Source organism: Neopsephotus bourkii, unplaced genomic scaffold (genome assembly GCF_033783945.1).
Source record: "Neopsephotus bourkii isolate Nb327-2 ecotype Australia unplaced genomic scaffold, CSIRO-AGI_Nbou_v1 NB_740, whole genome shotgun sequence".
Classification (NCBI taxonomy): Eukaryota; Metazoa; Chordata; class Aves; order Psittaciformes; family Psittacidae; genus Neopsephotus; species Neopsephotus bourkii.
Window position 1 is genome coordinate 3,007,044 of NW_026901238.1, and position 15,255 is coordinate 3,022,298.

Here is a 15,255-nt window from a genome sequence, read left to right on the forward strand (position 1 = left end):
GCTATATTTTTTTCCTTAGTCTCTACTAAAGTCAGCATTACGTCCTGTATTATGGGCTGTCTGCACAAATTGGGCTATTTCCTTGCTGCTTTCTGAGAGCCCAGTAGGTATAAATGCAAATTCTAACCTCCTTCACCTTTCCACTTTGAATCACCATATGGAAAAGAGATGTGGAGTCCACCCCGCGTTAGAGTCATGGAAATGAGCTGTTATGAAATGGGGAAAAGGAACTGTATCCTGGCAATTTCAGAATGAGCAGCTTGAGAATTGACGTAATTGCAGGGCGCCGAGAAAGAGCCGACAGAAAGGAGGAGTGAAGTTAGAAAATGAGTGAAAACAGGAGTGTGTTTAGGAAAGCTGAGGTCTCCTTCCTTCCCTTTTTGGCCAGATAATGTTTTGCCATTGCCAGGTACAACTTCCTTCAAAGCAGATAACTAACTTATGCCGGAAAGGCCAATGAAAATGATTGCTTTCCAGAAATGTGCAGTCATAAAACAATCTCTGTTTCTCCAGCATGGCAGATAATCTAATAAGAAGAACGTGGAAGTTTCATCACATGGAAATAAATATGAAAGACAGAGTTTTGTCTGCAGATGGCATACATGAAAGAAGCAGAGCTAACAGGGCTGAAATTAGTTCAGAGATCTGCTTAATATAATCAGAGATCTCCTGATGTCTCTGATGAGCTGGGAAATCAACATGTCCTGCTCTCATAATACTTTGTGTTTTGCTGCTGTGCTGTGCAAGCACCTTGGTTTTCCTAGTGGTCAGGTGATGGAAGCAAGGAAATCCCGTAGGAGGTTGTGGCCACTTTGGACTGGTACCTGTGTGTGGAGACATTCTCCCAGAACTTTGTCAATACCTGCTAAAAAAATACAGGTTCTCATGTTTTGAAAGGACAACACAACCTCTTCTACTCTGCATTGGTTGTTGCTCTTTCTGGCAGTTGGAGGGAGAACAAGACCTGAGAGATCCTGTCCAGGCACCAGGAGGGGTGATCTGGCACCAGCAGTCTCTCTGGTAGAAGGATGGGAGGGACTTTTCTCAGTCCCCTATCACGGTTCTTGGAATGTTGACCAGGACTGTCAGTCCATTCAGCTGTGTGAGCTGGGGCATCCGTGCTGCCTTGCCTTGTGCTTGAAGGCCGCAGTCAGCAGGGTAGCTGCCCATCTTGGTACCCAACTGGGTGCTTGGCTTCCTTTACTGCTAGCATGGGACGAATGAAATGCTGGTCCCTCTCTCCCTCTATCTGTGTGCCTGGAGGTGGGATTTGTCTGGTCTGGGAAGGTGGATCAGCTATTTTACCTGTACTCATGATGGCTTGGCTAGAGTCAGAAATGCTTAGAGTTAATATGATTTACAAATGTTTTCCTGCCTCTGCCATGAATCACATCCTGTACAAGGCTCTCTCCACTGTTCTTTTCTGTGCAGCTGTAAAAAGAAAAAAAAATTTGCTGAACAGGGTGTTGGGAAAACCATGGGAGAGGAGGTATTGCCTATTGTAGACTTTATATGGCACTTGCAGCACGTCAATGCTTAAAAAGAGCATGTGAGTCTGTGGCCCTTTGGCCCCTGTCCATACACACGTGTTGGGAAGATCAAAATGCTGGAAATGTTGTTCGGTGCATGCAGCAAGCAGACTTACTGCTCTCAGAGGCCTTCATTTTTCAAGTCATTTGACGAGGTGTGTCTGGGTTTTGGGTCCATGTATTTGAAATGGAAAGGTTTGGTTTGGTTTGTTTTTTTTCAGAAGGCCCCTAAGCGTTAGTATGAGGCAGGGGCTGGTGTTTGAAGGGAGATCAGTGCTGCTGGTCCTGGGCTGCTGCACTCTGGTGGAGAGTCCAGCTTTTCAGAGTGTTTGGGACTTTTGTTTTGCTAAAAAACCTCCAAGCATTGGGAAGAAAAGATCTTTGTCTTTAAACCCTGAGCAAAGAAAGCTCGTAGTATATGTCCGAGGGCCACCAGAAATCCCCTAGCAACCAGGCTTAATGATCCTGATATTCATTGTGGGACTATAGGAAATCAGAAACTCGTACAAAAGCACTGCTGTTATTTAAAATATGAACTTACTGCTGGAGGCTTCTTTATAAAGAGGCCCAGAATGGGCAAACCCTGTTCCTCTTGGTATTTATAGCTTGTCTTTTATCATGTGCACACATAGTCCTTGTGCTTTGAAATAGCTGGGACTGGCTGAAAACTGGGTCCCTGAGGTCAGGGTCTGAAACAGAGCCTGAGGAGTTTTAACTTGAGGCTACCATGATTGGAAAGTTGCAGCCTGAGCCAACAAACCAGGAAGTTTTTGTAGAGGTGTTGGGGAACTTTCCATCACACGCTCCCTTTCCTGCTGGTTAGATGTCATGTGGCTGTAGGTGAACTGACTGGCATGATTAATCACCTTCAGCACCTCTTTCCTGTGTTGGGAAGTTTGGAGACAACGAAAGGAAAATTACTGGAGCTGGCGTGCTCTTTGCAAAGCCAAAGGCTGCAGTGTCTGTGGACAGCAGGTCTTAAAATGCATCCATCTCCCGTATTGTGTCAGGTACGCAAAGCAGCCCAAACAGACCATGAGGCCGTTAAAAGCTGTCATCATCTCAGCTGTGTTGGCCTGGAGAATCAGGCAGGTGATACGCATGTGTCTAGCATGCTGTCACTGCCACACATGGGTACAGTGACCAAACACTGAGTCCTTTGCCTCCAAATGTTCCTGCTGTAGCCGTGTGCTTGTCACTTCTGCCTGGTCCTGACACGGGAATGAGACCCTCTTGTAAGGCCATATGGACACTACACAGCCTGGGCAGCAGTCATCTCTATGCCAGGGAGCAGCTCTGCAGGGAACCTTGCCATTTCAAAGTGGGAAAGCGAGCAGTGCCCATGCTTTGCTATATGCTCTCCACCTGGGAGTGAAGGAGTGGCTTTTATCAGGATGGGCATGTGTCTTAATGGGGTATGTGGTACCTGCTGAGGCTCTCTCAGAAGGAGCAGATTACACTTTAAGCATTAGTGCAGAATGCAGATCAAGAAGGACTCTGCTGTTGCTACAGAAACAGGAATTGCAAAGGATGTGTAAAGGCAGTGTCCTTTGATAGAGACATGAGGTACTTGGACACCTTGAATGTTTGAATGCTGAGACATTTTTGAGAGAGCCTTCAGGAAAGACCTGGTGGGGAGTATCTAGAGGACAGCAGTCAGATGCTTAGATAATGTAGTGGCAAGGATGACTGGGGGGCTTGGACTTCTCTTTTCTAGCATAGAAAAAGCTAATGGTGGTGTTATGGCAGTATTTGTATGTGTAGGAAGTTGTAACAGGCAAGAAAAGAGTGATCTGTTCTCCATGTCAACTCTTGTAGGACAGAAAGTAATGGATGTGTTTTGTCAAGGGATATTCCAGCAGGGAACTCTCTGCCTGTAGGCAGCCTGTGAACAGGTTGCCCCAAGGTAGCGTGGAGCCTCCACTGAGATGTCGGAGGACAAGTTCAACAGACATCTGCTCAGAATGGTGCTGTCTTGAGATGGGTATTTGGGCTAGTTGGCCTGTTACCACCCCATCCAGCCCTGCTGTCTGTGATTCTGCACTTTGCAGAAGGAACCTAACAGCTCTTGGTTTACTTGTTTACACAGGTAGTTTTGCAGAGAAGACTTACGAATGGAGCTCAGAGGAGGAGGAGTCCGTGAGGAAGGCAGGACCAGTGCAGGTCCTCATTGTCAAAGATGACCATTCCTTTGAACTGGATGAAGCTGCACTGAACCGCATCCTCCTCTCGGAGGCTGTCAGAGATAAAGAGGTTGTGGCTGTGTCTGTCGCTGGAGCTTTTAGAAAAGGAAAATCATTCCTAATGGACTTCATGCTGCGGTACATGTACAATAAGGTATGGCTGCAGCTGAGGTGCCTTTTCCCAGGGGTGTGGTGCTGCTGCTCATTGCTCCCATGTACCACCCAGGGATGAGCTGGACAGGACACTGGCTTGGTGCTCTAGAAATGCTCAAGCTTCTTGTTAGTGTGGTTTTCACAAAATAAAGAACAGCCACAGCTGTGTGCACCAGTGGTTCCCCAGTAGAATCTTGGCTTTGGAGCTGAGATACAGTTCCTGCCCTGTAGGAAACCTCCCTTATAAAGGGTGCACTGCTCCAGCACTGAGGTGAAGGCAGCACATAATTAAAAGCATAAAACCAAAGTGTGATGAGAACTCCAGCAACTTCTTTTGTTCCTACCTGCAGGAAGCAGTGGACTGGGTTGGAGATTACAACGAGCCTCTGACTGGTTTCTCCTGGAGGGGAGGGTCTGAGCGCGAGACAACCGGCATTCAGATATGGAGTGAAGTTTTCCTGGTGGACAAACCTGATGGTAAAAAGGTGTGTGCTTCTCTGTTGCATTGCTGTCTGTTGCTGGTCAGCTGGGTTTTCTCTTTGAGCTTTGATAAGACTCTTCTGCCTTGTCTTAGGTGGCTCAAATGCCTGTGTAAGTTTAGAGAAGGTCTTCAATACCATACCCCTAACGTAGCATAAATGGGAGTCCTGATTTCAGCTGGGATAGAGTTAATTTTCTTCCCTGTAGCTGGTATAGTGCTGTATTTTGGATTTTGTCTGAGAATAATGTTGGTAACACACTGATGTTTTAGCTGTTGCTAAGTAGTGTTTATACAAGTGAAGGACTTCCCAGCTTCTCATGCCCTGCCAGTGGAAGGATGGAGTGGCACAGGAAGTTGGGAGGGGACACAGCCAGGACAGCTGATCCTTGCTGACCAAAGGGGTATTCCATACCATAGATGTCATGCTCAGTATATAAACTGGGGGTAGTTGGCCAGGGGTGGAAATTGGTGCTTGGGAACAGGTTGGTCATTGATCCGTGGGTGATGAGCAATAGTACTATGCATAACTTGTTTTTTCTGGAGTTTTACTTATTGTTCTGTTACCCTCTTTTTTTATTACAATTACTATTATTAGTAGTATCAGTATAATATTTTACTTTATTTTAATTATTAAACCATTCTTATCTCAACTTGTGGGTTTTACCTTTTTCTGATTCTCCTCATCCCACTGGGGAGAGGTAAGGCGAGTAAGTGGCTGTCTGGTACTTAGTTGCCAGCTGGGGTTAAACCATGACAGTGTGTTCAATGCAATGAGTTGATACGATGTCTAGGTGTCCCTGGTATGCTCTCTGGGTATCCTTCTAACTTGCGGTAGCCCAGAGTTTATTTTTCTTCTATTCCCAAAGATCTTGAATCTGAGGTCCTTGCAAACTACATCCGCTCCCTAGAGCAGTAGCTGCTATAAAATGGCATGTCTTCATTCAGGATGGTCAAACACAATGCAGACTGGATTTTGGCGCATCCTGCAAATTTGATTTACAGCAGGAATATTTGTATTCATCTCCTCTTTAACAAAGAGCCTGACACCAAAGTGATGCAGAGTTATTCACGGTGTGATTTCTGATACTGGCTGAATGTGTTTTGGGTCAAGGAGGTGTAATGTGCTACTGAGTTTGCCTTCTGTGACACGAAGCTAATGCAGGCTCCAGAAAAGACCCAGCCACACTGGCAGCAAGTATTTGGGGAGCAAAGCAGTGCCCTCCTCTGCCTTGCATGGCATTCATTTCACTGCCTGCTGGAGTCATCACACTGTCTGGAGTGTCTGGGGCTGTTCTTTTTATTTATCCTCCACCAATTTTAAGTCTGAGGCAGAAGCAGTGAGATTCCCAGTACAAAAATGCAGCTGACATTCACACCCCTAACCACATCCCTTTGGCATCTGAGTGATTTTGCTTGGATGCAGATGCTTAATGGGCGCATCCAAGCTGACATGGAGCTTTCTGCCTCTCAGGTTGCAGTGTTGCTGATGGATACACAGGGAACCTTTGACAGCCAGTCCACACTGCGGGATTCGGCCACTGTGTTTGCCCTAAGCACAATGATCAGCTCAATACAGGTAAGAATCACAGCAATCACTTCCTAAAAGGCAGTGGCGGAAACCCAGTAGCTTAGCACCTGCCTGACACAGCAGCTAGGCAGGGCCTTTGGTGAGTGAGCTAAAGGCCAGTGTGCTGGCTGCACTGAGTGCAGGATTCACATATGACTCCATCATCACAGGGAACAGTCTCATCTCCTCATCTTGCCTCAAGAGCAGGGCCAGCAGCAGTTCCACCCTTTGCTTCCAGCTACCAAAAAGGAAAGGACCTTGGTCTGTGGAATTGGGGGTGCTTTTGTCTTGGTGCTGCTGGCACTGAGGAACCTCTGGGCTGGAAGGGCTCAGACACCAGTAACCACAGAGCCTGTTGGGGCTTCCCTTCCTACCATCTGGCCTTTGTGCTTGGAGGGCAGCGTGAATGTGGAAAGTGTGTCTTCGTATAGAACTCAGCACATCATAAAAATGGAGAAGGAACATTATTTGGACCTGACAGGATTCCAGGCTGGTGCTCCCATGCTGGAGTGTTTTTCTGCACAGGGAACAGCAATGCCTGGCTGGCTGGCTGTGTGAGTCTGTCCAGCAGTATGACTGTGCTTGGAGCCTTGTACCAGCACCACAGGCAGCTATGATTTTGTCTGTGTCCCCATGGTAATGCTGTAGAATTGGACCACACTGACCCCTGTGTTGGTCCAAAGGACAGGCCATTTTGAGTATTCTGAAGTTTTTGTTTTTAAATGCAGGTTTATAACCTGTCCCAGAATGTGCAGGAGGATGATCTGCAGCACTTGCAGGTAAGACCCTTGTCCCTGCTGCTCTGCAGAACTGGGGTGCCTGGACTTGCACTTTACTCTGCACTTGCAGGCTGTTGCTCTGGAAAGGCATTTTCACATTTGAAGCCTCCATTTCTCAGTTCTCATATTGGTTCGTGGGCATGGAGGAACAGTCACTTGGGTTGAAACCAAGACAGGTTTGCTTATGCTTTTGTAGAGTGGCTTCTTGGGGGCCTGGGTCCTTTGGAAGGGCAGTCAGTGGAACACTCACCAGGACTGTTCCAGGGACTGTTTTGAACCTGTGGAGCTGCAAAAGGCCCATGGCTGTGCTTTGTGCTGCAGCCGGTGGCTGAAGGGCACCGAGATACTGAAAGAATCAAGACTGCTAAGTCAGGAGACAAAAGTGACTGTCAGTGGAGGTGGTGATGGTCTTCAGCTGTGTAAAGCTGCAAAGTGAAAGGCAGTATCTTTTTATATGTCCACACTGCATGGGACCAGTTGGCATGGGTGGTGCTGCAGTCAGAGGGGATTAAGTTGACTTTTTAATGATGTGGTTAAAAGAGCATCAGACAGTGCAGAGTGCCCATCACAAGGCCTCTCAGTGTGGAGCACCCCTCACAGTCTGCAGCAGACAGTCTGGGTATAGCCCACACTGCCTGTGTATCCTTCCACAGGGTTATGCTAGGGTTCCTCAGGAAGCAGAGAGACATTAGAGGCCTGACAGAAGACTGACCCATGAGTCTGGAAACATGCAGTGAAGTGTAGCAAGGGGCTAAAGTGACTGGTAATAGGAAAGGATCCAGATTAATTACAAAACCGTAGAATCATTTCGGTTGGAAAAGACCTTTAAGATCATTGAGTCCATGTATTGGACTCAATTAAGACCATTGAGTCAACTCTGTATCTGCGGTACTCCTGCTGCCGAGTGTCCATCCACTGCTCTGTGAGTAGGGGCAGCAGAAGTGTTTATTTGACTTAAACGACAGGGAAACTGATGTAGAAGTTGCACTGTTCATGCTGCAGGACTTCATTATTCATTCTTTGTACTGTTAGGAGAAGGCCAAAGAAATTAGATAGCCATTTGTAAGCCTGGGTATTGACATCCGGTACTGGCTCAGTACAGGTGACCCCTGAGAGTAATTGCATCCCTGACTGTTGGAGGCAAGTAGCTAATGGGATTTTTGTGACACAGATGTCCTGCCCATTTCCTGGTATTACCTCTAGCTTTCTTCTGTTTAGGTGGTTGTTTGGCTAGGTAGGTTTTTCCAGGAGCTAAGAAAAGAAAAACTCCAGCTGGAAAACTAGCATCTGAAGATCACCTGTATAATTTCAGTCAGTAAATATGTTTAATAATACTGTCTTTTTAACACTGAACTTACCCAGTGCAACTCTGATCTTTCAGTTTGGATTTTAAGCCATTATTGTTTAACAGCCTGACCCATTTTTAGGCATCTGTGAAATACGTTATTGTGCCTTCAGTTAGAAATTAGAGTCCAGAGAGACTGGAGAGCCTTCACATTTTGCTGGGAGGCTGATCTCAACGGTCTTTGCACAGTGGGGGTTTGCAGGGAAAGTACTTATTTCTGAATTAATTTCCGCTTCTTCCTGGGGTGTTTAAAGAGAGCAGGGGTTCCAGCAGCCCCTGTAGCACGTGAAGTTCCTGGTTGGTATGAAAGCAGTAACAAGTAGCTGTTTCGAGCCATTTTTCACAGATTTGGCAGCCAAAAATTCCAGGCTGAGATCTTTCGCATGAGGGCTCAGCAAGGTGGCTCTCCATAACAGCTCTGTGTGCCTCTCAGATGTGAACCAAAAGCATACAGCTCACCAGTTTCTGTTCCAGCTCCACAAATGGTGCTTTTAGCCCTCAGTCAGCAGCCGCCCCTTGCTGCTTGTGTGGCCCACAGCTCCCTGCCCGGTCGGGCACACTGACCCGCTAACACTCCTGTTGTTCTTTGCTTCTCCTTCCAGCTTTTCACCGAGTATGGCCGGCTGGCCATGGAGGAGACATTCCTGAAACCTTTCCAGGTAAGTCTGAGGGTCCTGGCCAGCTCCCATCTGCTGTGCCGGAGGTGGCTTGTCCCCAGGCTGGTTGGCTTCGCCACGAGGTGTCACTGCAGTTTGCAGGATGGGAGGAGATCGGGAGGCCTGGGAAGCACTTCAGCTGCGAGAAGGAGAGGTTTCGTGCTTCCTCGCCTCCAAAGACGCTTCCAAATGTATCCAACATTCCTCTCTCTTTCCTCTCTGAATCCTTGCCATCCCAAGAGCTCTGCCCTGTCCTGCCAGGCCTGGAAAGTAGTCAGGTTTGCAGCAGGTTTGTCATGCTGTCTACTCAGGGACTCTGCCCAGCCTTTGCTCTGGGAGGTTTGAACCCGCCTGCCCTGGGAATCCCTACGCCTGCAAAATGAAAGGATGAGGATTAGCTCAGAGCTCTCACGAGTGACAGCAGAGCTGTGGGAAAGCTTGGTTTAAGTGGGGCTTTCACTTCAAATAAGGGACATCTGTTCAGCCTGCAGCCTTCCAACCTGTGAAAAGCTGGCTTTCAAAAAAGGGAGAGTGTCAGGCAGACGCCAGCTTGCTCTGGACACAAGGGCTGTGAGCAGCTCTAGGGGTGGGAGGATAGTTGGCTGTGACAGCCCCTTCCAGGATGAGAGTGAATATGAATGAAAAGAGACAAAGCAGAAGGTAGGGGAGCAGAAGGCACCCATGACAGGGCTGTGGCAACTCACTAAAGCTCCAGTCCTTTAACAGATGGAGTTGTGTTTTTGTGTGGCTTTGATTATGGCTGCACTGAACCCTTGTTCCTGGGAGGCTGGGAAGGTGGTTTAGTTTTGAAGCTTTTGGGTGTCTGTGGGACCAGGTGTGAGCAGGGAGCTAAGGGGATGGAGGGAGCAATGCTGTGAGGTCCCCATGTGTCCTCACACTGCACTGGAGCTGCAAGGCTCATTGCACGATCAGGGTGGCAAATAGAAGGAAAACACCTTCTGTGGGGCTCTGGCCTTGTGCTGTACAAGTTGTTCCTTTAACCAGATGCTCTTTGACATTCCTAATGTCTTGGTCCAACTACAGCTGGCATCCATGATAGGTTAGGTGGTAGCTGAATGGGGGTTTGTGAACTTCCCAAAGTGGAAAACAGCACAGAGCAAAACATACTGTAAAAAAAGCAAATGGTAATTGGGAATGGGTTACAGCTATTTATGTTTTTGTTCCAACATAAAAAGAGAATTGCTATCCTCACCACCGTGGTGGCAGGCCTAAGGGGTTTATAGGGTGTCTGTGGTCAGGAAGTGGAAATAAAAGTTTAAAATATACAACAAATGGGTAAATCAAGATTTTTGGGAGCTTTGAGGGTATATTGGATGCTGGCATGGGCAGATGATTGATAAATGACGTGAAAGCTACCAGTAAATATAGATGACTTGTAGTAGCAAGAGCTAGAAGAAGTACAGAAAAAAGCCAGACATAAAATAAATATTCCTGTTTCTTATTTAAAAACTATTAGGGTAATGAAGCCAAATATTTCAGTGAAAGTGAAATACTTCCTACTTCATCAATAAAAAGGAGGCTGTAAGGGGAAACTTAAATATGCTTAAGTCATTAGGACTGGATAATAGGCTCTGATTTTACCAAAGACTGTAATTGCTGTGAAGTCACACAGTTTTGTGGATAGCAAGTCTTGTAAAACAATCCTATTATTAACTTTTAAAAGATGACGAGTTCAGTTGGTAAAAGTAACTGTCACCATGGTATGTTGCCTTCTGTAAGCCTTATCTCCCTACCATGCTGATTAAAAGCAAATGAACAACATATCAAGTCAGCTTTGTGTGTTTAATCCATTATATATGGATTAAAAACTCATTAACTGATAGATGACAGAGCACACTGAACTAATTTTAATAGGGAATCATAATTCTTCAGAAATGTTTCCTTCGGGCTATCCCCAGGGTCTCTGATTCACTGTCATCTTTATTAATGATCTGGGGAAAAATATCAAATGGCTGCTGGTAACCCTTTCAGACGTGATGAAATTTGGTAGAAGGGTTGATGAGGATGTGGCCAGGTGAGTAATGAAGACCTCCTGTCAAGACTGCAAAGTGGCATTTTCCTGCAGAGCACTTTTTTAAAGGCAGCTGAGTGTTTTGTTTAGGAAGCAGGGAAAGGGCAATGGTGAATAAGCTGGGGAGGATGGGGCAGCATGCCACTCAGCGTCTGTACGTGAGGCTGGACAAAGTCAGACTAGCAATGAGGAGCACTGTTAATGAGGGGCAACTTAATGAGTAGGGTGGCTTAATGAGAGATGCAGGGGCTTCTGTGGTAGCTGCAGGCTTTAAAGTGAGACAGCTCTCGTTGCAGGAGGGAGTCTACAGCTTGAGTTTGTTGGTCAAGATTCCACGTGTGTAAGTCAAACAGGCTGAACCTCTTTTGTCCTTAAAATACACAAATGTGTAAAGGAGGCTTTGGAAAACAGCTCCTATAGGAAAATGCTGCCAAGCAGAGAGTGCAGAGAAAGTGTGGATAATGAGGCAGTTGCATTGATCCTGCTGGAAAGGAAGTAAGACTTGGCAGTGGAAAATCAACGTATCCCTTCGACTCTCTCCTCTCCATGGTGTGTCCATGCACATGCGCTGAGGTGTAACTGTGCTGCCCAGGGAGCCCTTGCCAGATGGTCATGATGCCTTCGTGAAGGCTGAGCATGGTACCGGGAGTTCGCTGGGCTGAGAGTGGCTGCGAGGCATGGCAAAGGCAGCACGTCTGGAACAGTTCTGCTTCAGAAAGGAGAAAATAATTCCCAAGTCAAGCAGTGCAGGGCATGTGTTTGTGGAAAAGTCCTAAACATGGACATGCCTGCTAAGCATCTCATGGTCTCCAAAAGAACAGCGTGTCCTGAAACGCTAACTGGGTGCAGTTGCTGTGGCTTGTCATGCCGTTAGAAATGGCCAGCACACTCCTTTTTTTTTTAAGCTTTCCTTATGTTTTATGGAAGAATAATAAGGAGATGAAATATTTTCCCTCCCTCCACTACATCTTTGTTCTAAACATAGCCCATTTTTAGGGGAATTCCAATGAAATAGATTCCGCTTGCTGACCTGCTTATTCATGTGCATGAGAGGAACCTTGGCACCTCTGCCAGGCCCTCCTGGGCTTCCCCTCCTCCAAGCTGTGTATTCATTACAGGGGACATGGGTCTCTTGCACAAATGAGGCACTGGAGACGTGATTTCTTCTGAAAACAGTTTAAAAAACTTTATTTTTAAGATTGCAAGTTGACTGTGCTGGTATTTATTTATTTATTGCATAGGAACTTCGAATGCCTCAATAAAGATTACAAAAGGCAGTGATTTCTTATTCAGCCTCGTTATCCTGCATCTGTTTCTCATTAAAAGTCTGTCTGGAAGGCTGCCCAGTGGAAAAGACTGAAAAAATGAGCCTGTAAAATTCCCATAGGATGGAACTAAATGTGGCTGGAATTAGGGAGCTCATTGCCTTTTCTCCTGGTTAGCAGAAATCTCTTTCTTATTTTGCAGTTTAAATGATTTGACGCTCTTTTTCAAGCTAGGGAATCAAACTGCCACCCAGCAAACTGGTACACCAGTTTGCTTCCCATTTCCTCTTGTAGGACACAGCCACACGTGCAGCAAGTCTGTATGGTCTCAGTGCTGTGATGGGGTGTCCCTGCACAGAGGGGTATTTCCACCAGGAAAGGTGTGAGATGATGCCGGAGCTGGGCAGAGACTCAGGGCCAGGTCTTGTGGTCTGAAGGTTGTGGTGAGGGTGCAGGGGTTTCTGCCACTGCTGTAGGCTCTGACATCTGCTGCAAGTGGTGGTGGCAGGGAGGGAAGCCCTGAAATCCTCATGAAGTTCCTTTTGATTATCAAAAGGGCAGGGCTGAACATCTCATACAGCAAGTCCTGGCCCTATGATTAGCACAAAACAGAGCAACACCCTTGAAAGATGAATTTTTCTGAACTGGCTCTGGAGCAGGTGGTGACTTCGATTCAGTGGGTGCTGACTGACACTGACCCAGTTGTGTTTCTGTCTCTTTTCTAGTCCCTTATATTCCTTGTTCGGGACTGGAGCTTCCCTTATGAATTTTCCTATGGATCTGATGGAGGTGCAAGATTTTTGGAGAAGCGGCTGAAGGTGCGTTCTTTCTGATCTGGGCTCACTTAATCAGCAGTGTTAACCTGGGGGCATGCTCGTGGGTGATGGAGAGTAAAGAGGCAAATCTGGCTTGTGACCCAGGGGTGATACACTGCCATTACCTGTGTGGATGGATAGTGCACAGGGCATGAGAGTGAGAACTTGGTCGGGGGGGGAGCAGCACTGGAGGGTGTAAACCTGGGCAGGGAGCAGCAAATGGGGTGCAGAGCACTGGCACCAGTGAGGTTTCAGCTGTGTGGCCAGTTAGGTGTGCACTGTATTGTATAGAGATGCTGGTTATGGTCACACTTAGCCAGTGCTTTAAAATCACAGAAGAGGCATTTTAGGAGGCTGAATTTCCTTGCTGGATGCAGTGGAGGGCTTGTGCCCAGGCAGCTTGTGCCAGGCTTCTGGCCAAGCCTAGGCTCCATGGGGCTCATTGCTGTGAGCAGCAGGGAGAGGCAGTAGAGTTGGGAGTCAGCAGATTCCCAAGAGATCAGGAATGATGTTTTAGTAATAGGTAGTTGTAAAGTAAAAATGATGGGCAAGGGCTTCCCTGGGATTAATCAGGAAATGCATGGGTGATTTGGTAGTGGAGAGACCTAATTAAATGTGAGGCAAGAAAGGCCCTAGTGGAAAATCCCAAATGTTTTTATATTCCTGTCATACATGGACATACACATTTTCCAAACGATAATAACATGCCCCGGGGCATGTGGTCAGAGATATGCTAGGTCTTGGCCACTGGAAGAGCGTTGTCTTTGACCTTGCACAGCATATTCCTACTTTTGTGTTGCTTTTTCCTGCTGTAAGCAGCCACAGTTCTGAGTTCCCCGTTCTCCTGCCAGCACCGCTGGCCCAGCATTACTGGTGTCCCTATCAGAAGGAAGCCCCTTGACCCCAGACTGCTCTCTTGCAGGTCTCAGGAAATCAGCATGAAGAGCTGCAGAACGTCAGAAAGCACATCCATTCCTGCTTCACCAAAATCTCCTGCTTCCTCTTGCCTCACCCAGGCCTGAAAGTTGCCACCAACCCTAATTTCGATGGAAAACTGAAAGGTACGAAGGCAAAGGTCTGTTTTTTTAAGCTGATTTCTTAGATTCTGTGTTCTGCTGGTTCCTGAAATGCTCTAAGTATTTTCCACGAAAAAACTTCTGGGAGAGGAGTTGGATCCTCCTCCCACTGACATACACGCGCCTGACTACTTCTGAATCCAGCAGGCTGATAACAGAGGCCAAAAACATGCGGAGGCCAAGACAGAGATGAAGGTGGATAAGGTTTGGGAGGCTGAAAAGGTTTTGGAGCCACTGGCAATACGTACATTGGGGCAGATGGCTGGTAGGCAGGACTGAGGCAGGAAGTTCATGGATGTGACGTTAACCCTGCAGTTAACTCCTGTGCCTCACTTGGGGTTCAGCACAGATGCAGGCTGGTGCCTGTGGAGAGTGGAAGGCTGGTTACACATGCTTTCAAGGGAATGTTATTTCACTTTGAAAAGCTTTCCAAGGAATATTTAATCTTCCTGATTTATCTGATCAGTGGTTTCCCTACAGGGCAGGCTTAGTCCAACAGGTTAAAAAAAAGGGGAAGGTAAAAACGCTGTGGTAAGATTCTCCACCCTGAGAGGAGCCACATGCTGTGGATTGTTTTAATTGTTTGTTGTGAACCAGCTGCTTATCAACATGTTGATTTTCCTCTGCTTTTGTCCATCTAGTGATCAGATACGTTCTTCTGGCAATCTCTGTGCTAACCAGCAAGCAGGACAGTGAGGCAGCAGTGGGGAAGTGTGCTTGTGGAAATGGAGCTAATCTCTGTTAATTCCCTCCTTAGTTTCAGGTGCTGATTAGTATTGAACAAGTGGTGTGTGCAGAACAGGTACAGGAGTTGTAGCAGCTTCTTGACACCATCTCCTTGTTCACTCAGAACTGTATGCAGCTTTTTGTGGGCTGATGGAAAAGATGTAGGGAAACCTCCCCTCTCCTTACAAATGCCTGGATGTTGCATTGTTTTTTGGTCTTCAGCCTCATAGAGTTTAATATAAATGGCAATAAATGGATGTCAGCCACTGTGAAGACATAAGAATGACTATTAGGAGGTGAGTTAGCCTCTGTTAAAGTGACACAAGCAGCCTATGGCCTCCTCAAACAGTGCCCCACTCCAGCTCTGTTCTTTTGCAAAGGGGACAGGCTGCTAGAAGTAGAGATTGTGCCCGTACCTGCCCCAAGGGCTGTCTAATGGTGCAGTGTAAATGCACAGTCACTCACAGGAATCTTTAGTATACTTGTACTAAGCACCTAATGGTTTGCAAAGCTTTGAAATGGGAATTTCACATACGGGTTCATAGAGGACCAAGAACTCAGGATAGAACATCTTACCTGCTTGCCCAGGAGGTGGCAGGGATGAGAGCCAGAGCCTGAGTCCTCACGGAACTTTTCCACTATGGGTGC

General features: G+C 46.9%; 1 protein-coding gene across 2 annotated transcripts in view; it reads left to right on the forward strand.

Annotated features, from left to right (window-relative positions):
- The window catches only part of ATL1 (atlastin GTPase 1), a 31,974-nt gene that overhangs the window by 8,133 nt on the left and 8,586 nt on the right, over positions 1-15,255 (forward strand). For both annotated transcript variants that reach the window (XM_061354615.1, XM_061354616.1), the window contains exons 2-8: positions 3,619-3,866; positions 4,216-4,350; positions 5,818-5,922; positions 6,642-6,692; positions 8,640-8,696; positions 12,716-12,808; positions 13,728-13,866. In XM_061354615.1, the coding sequence (XP_061210599.1) occupies positions 3,619-3,866; positions 4,216-4,350; positions 5,818-5,922; positions 6,642-6,692; positions 8,640-8,696; positions 12,716-12,808; positions 13,728-13,866 (828 nt within the window). The remainder of the gene's footprint in view (positions 1-3,618; positions 3,867-4,215; positions 4,351-5,817; positions 5,923-6,641; positions 6,693-8,639; positions 8,697-12,715; positions 12,809-13,727; positions 13,867-15,255) is intronic.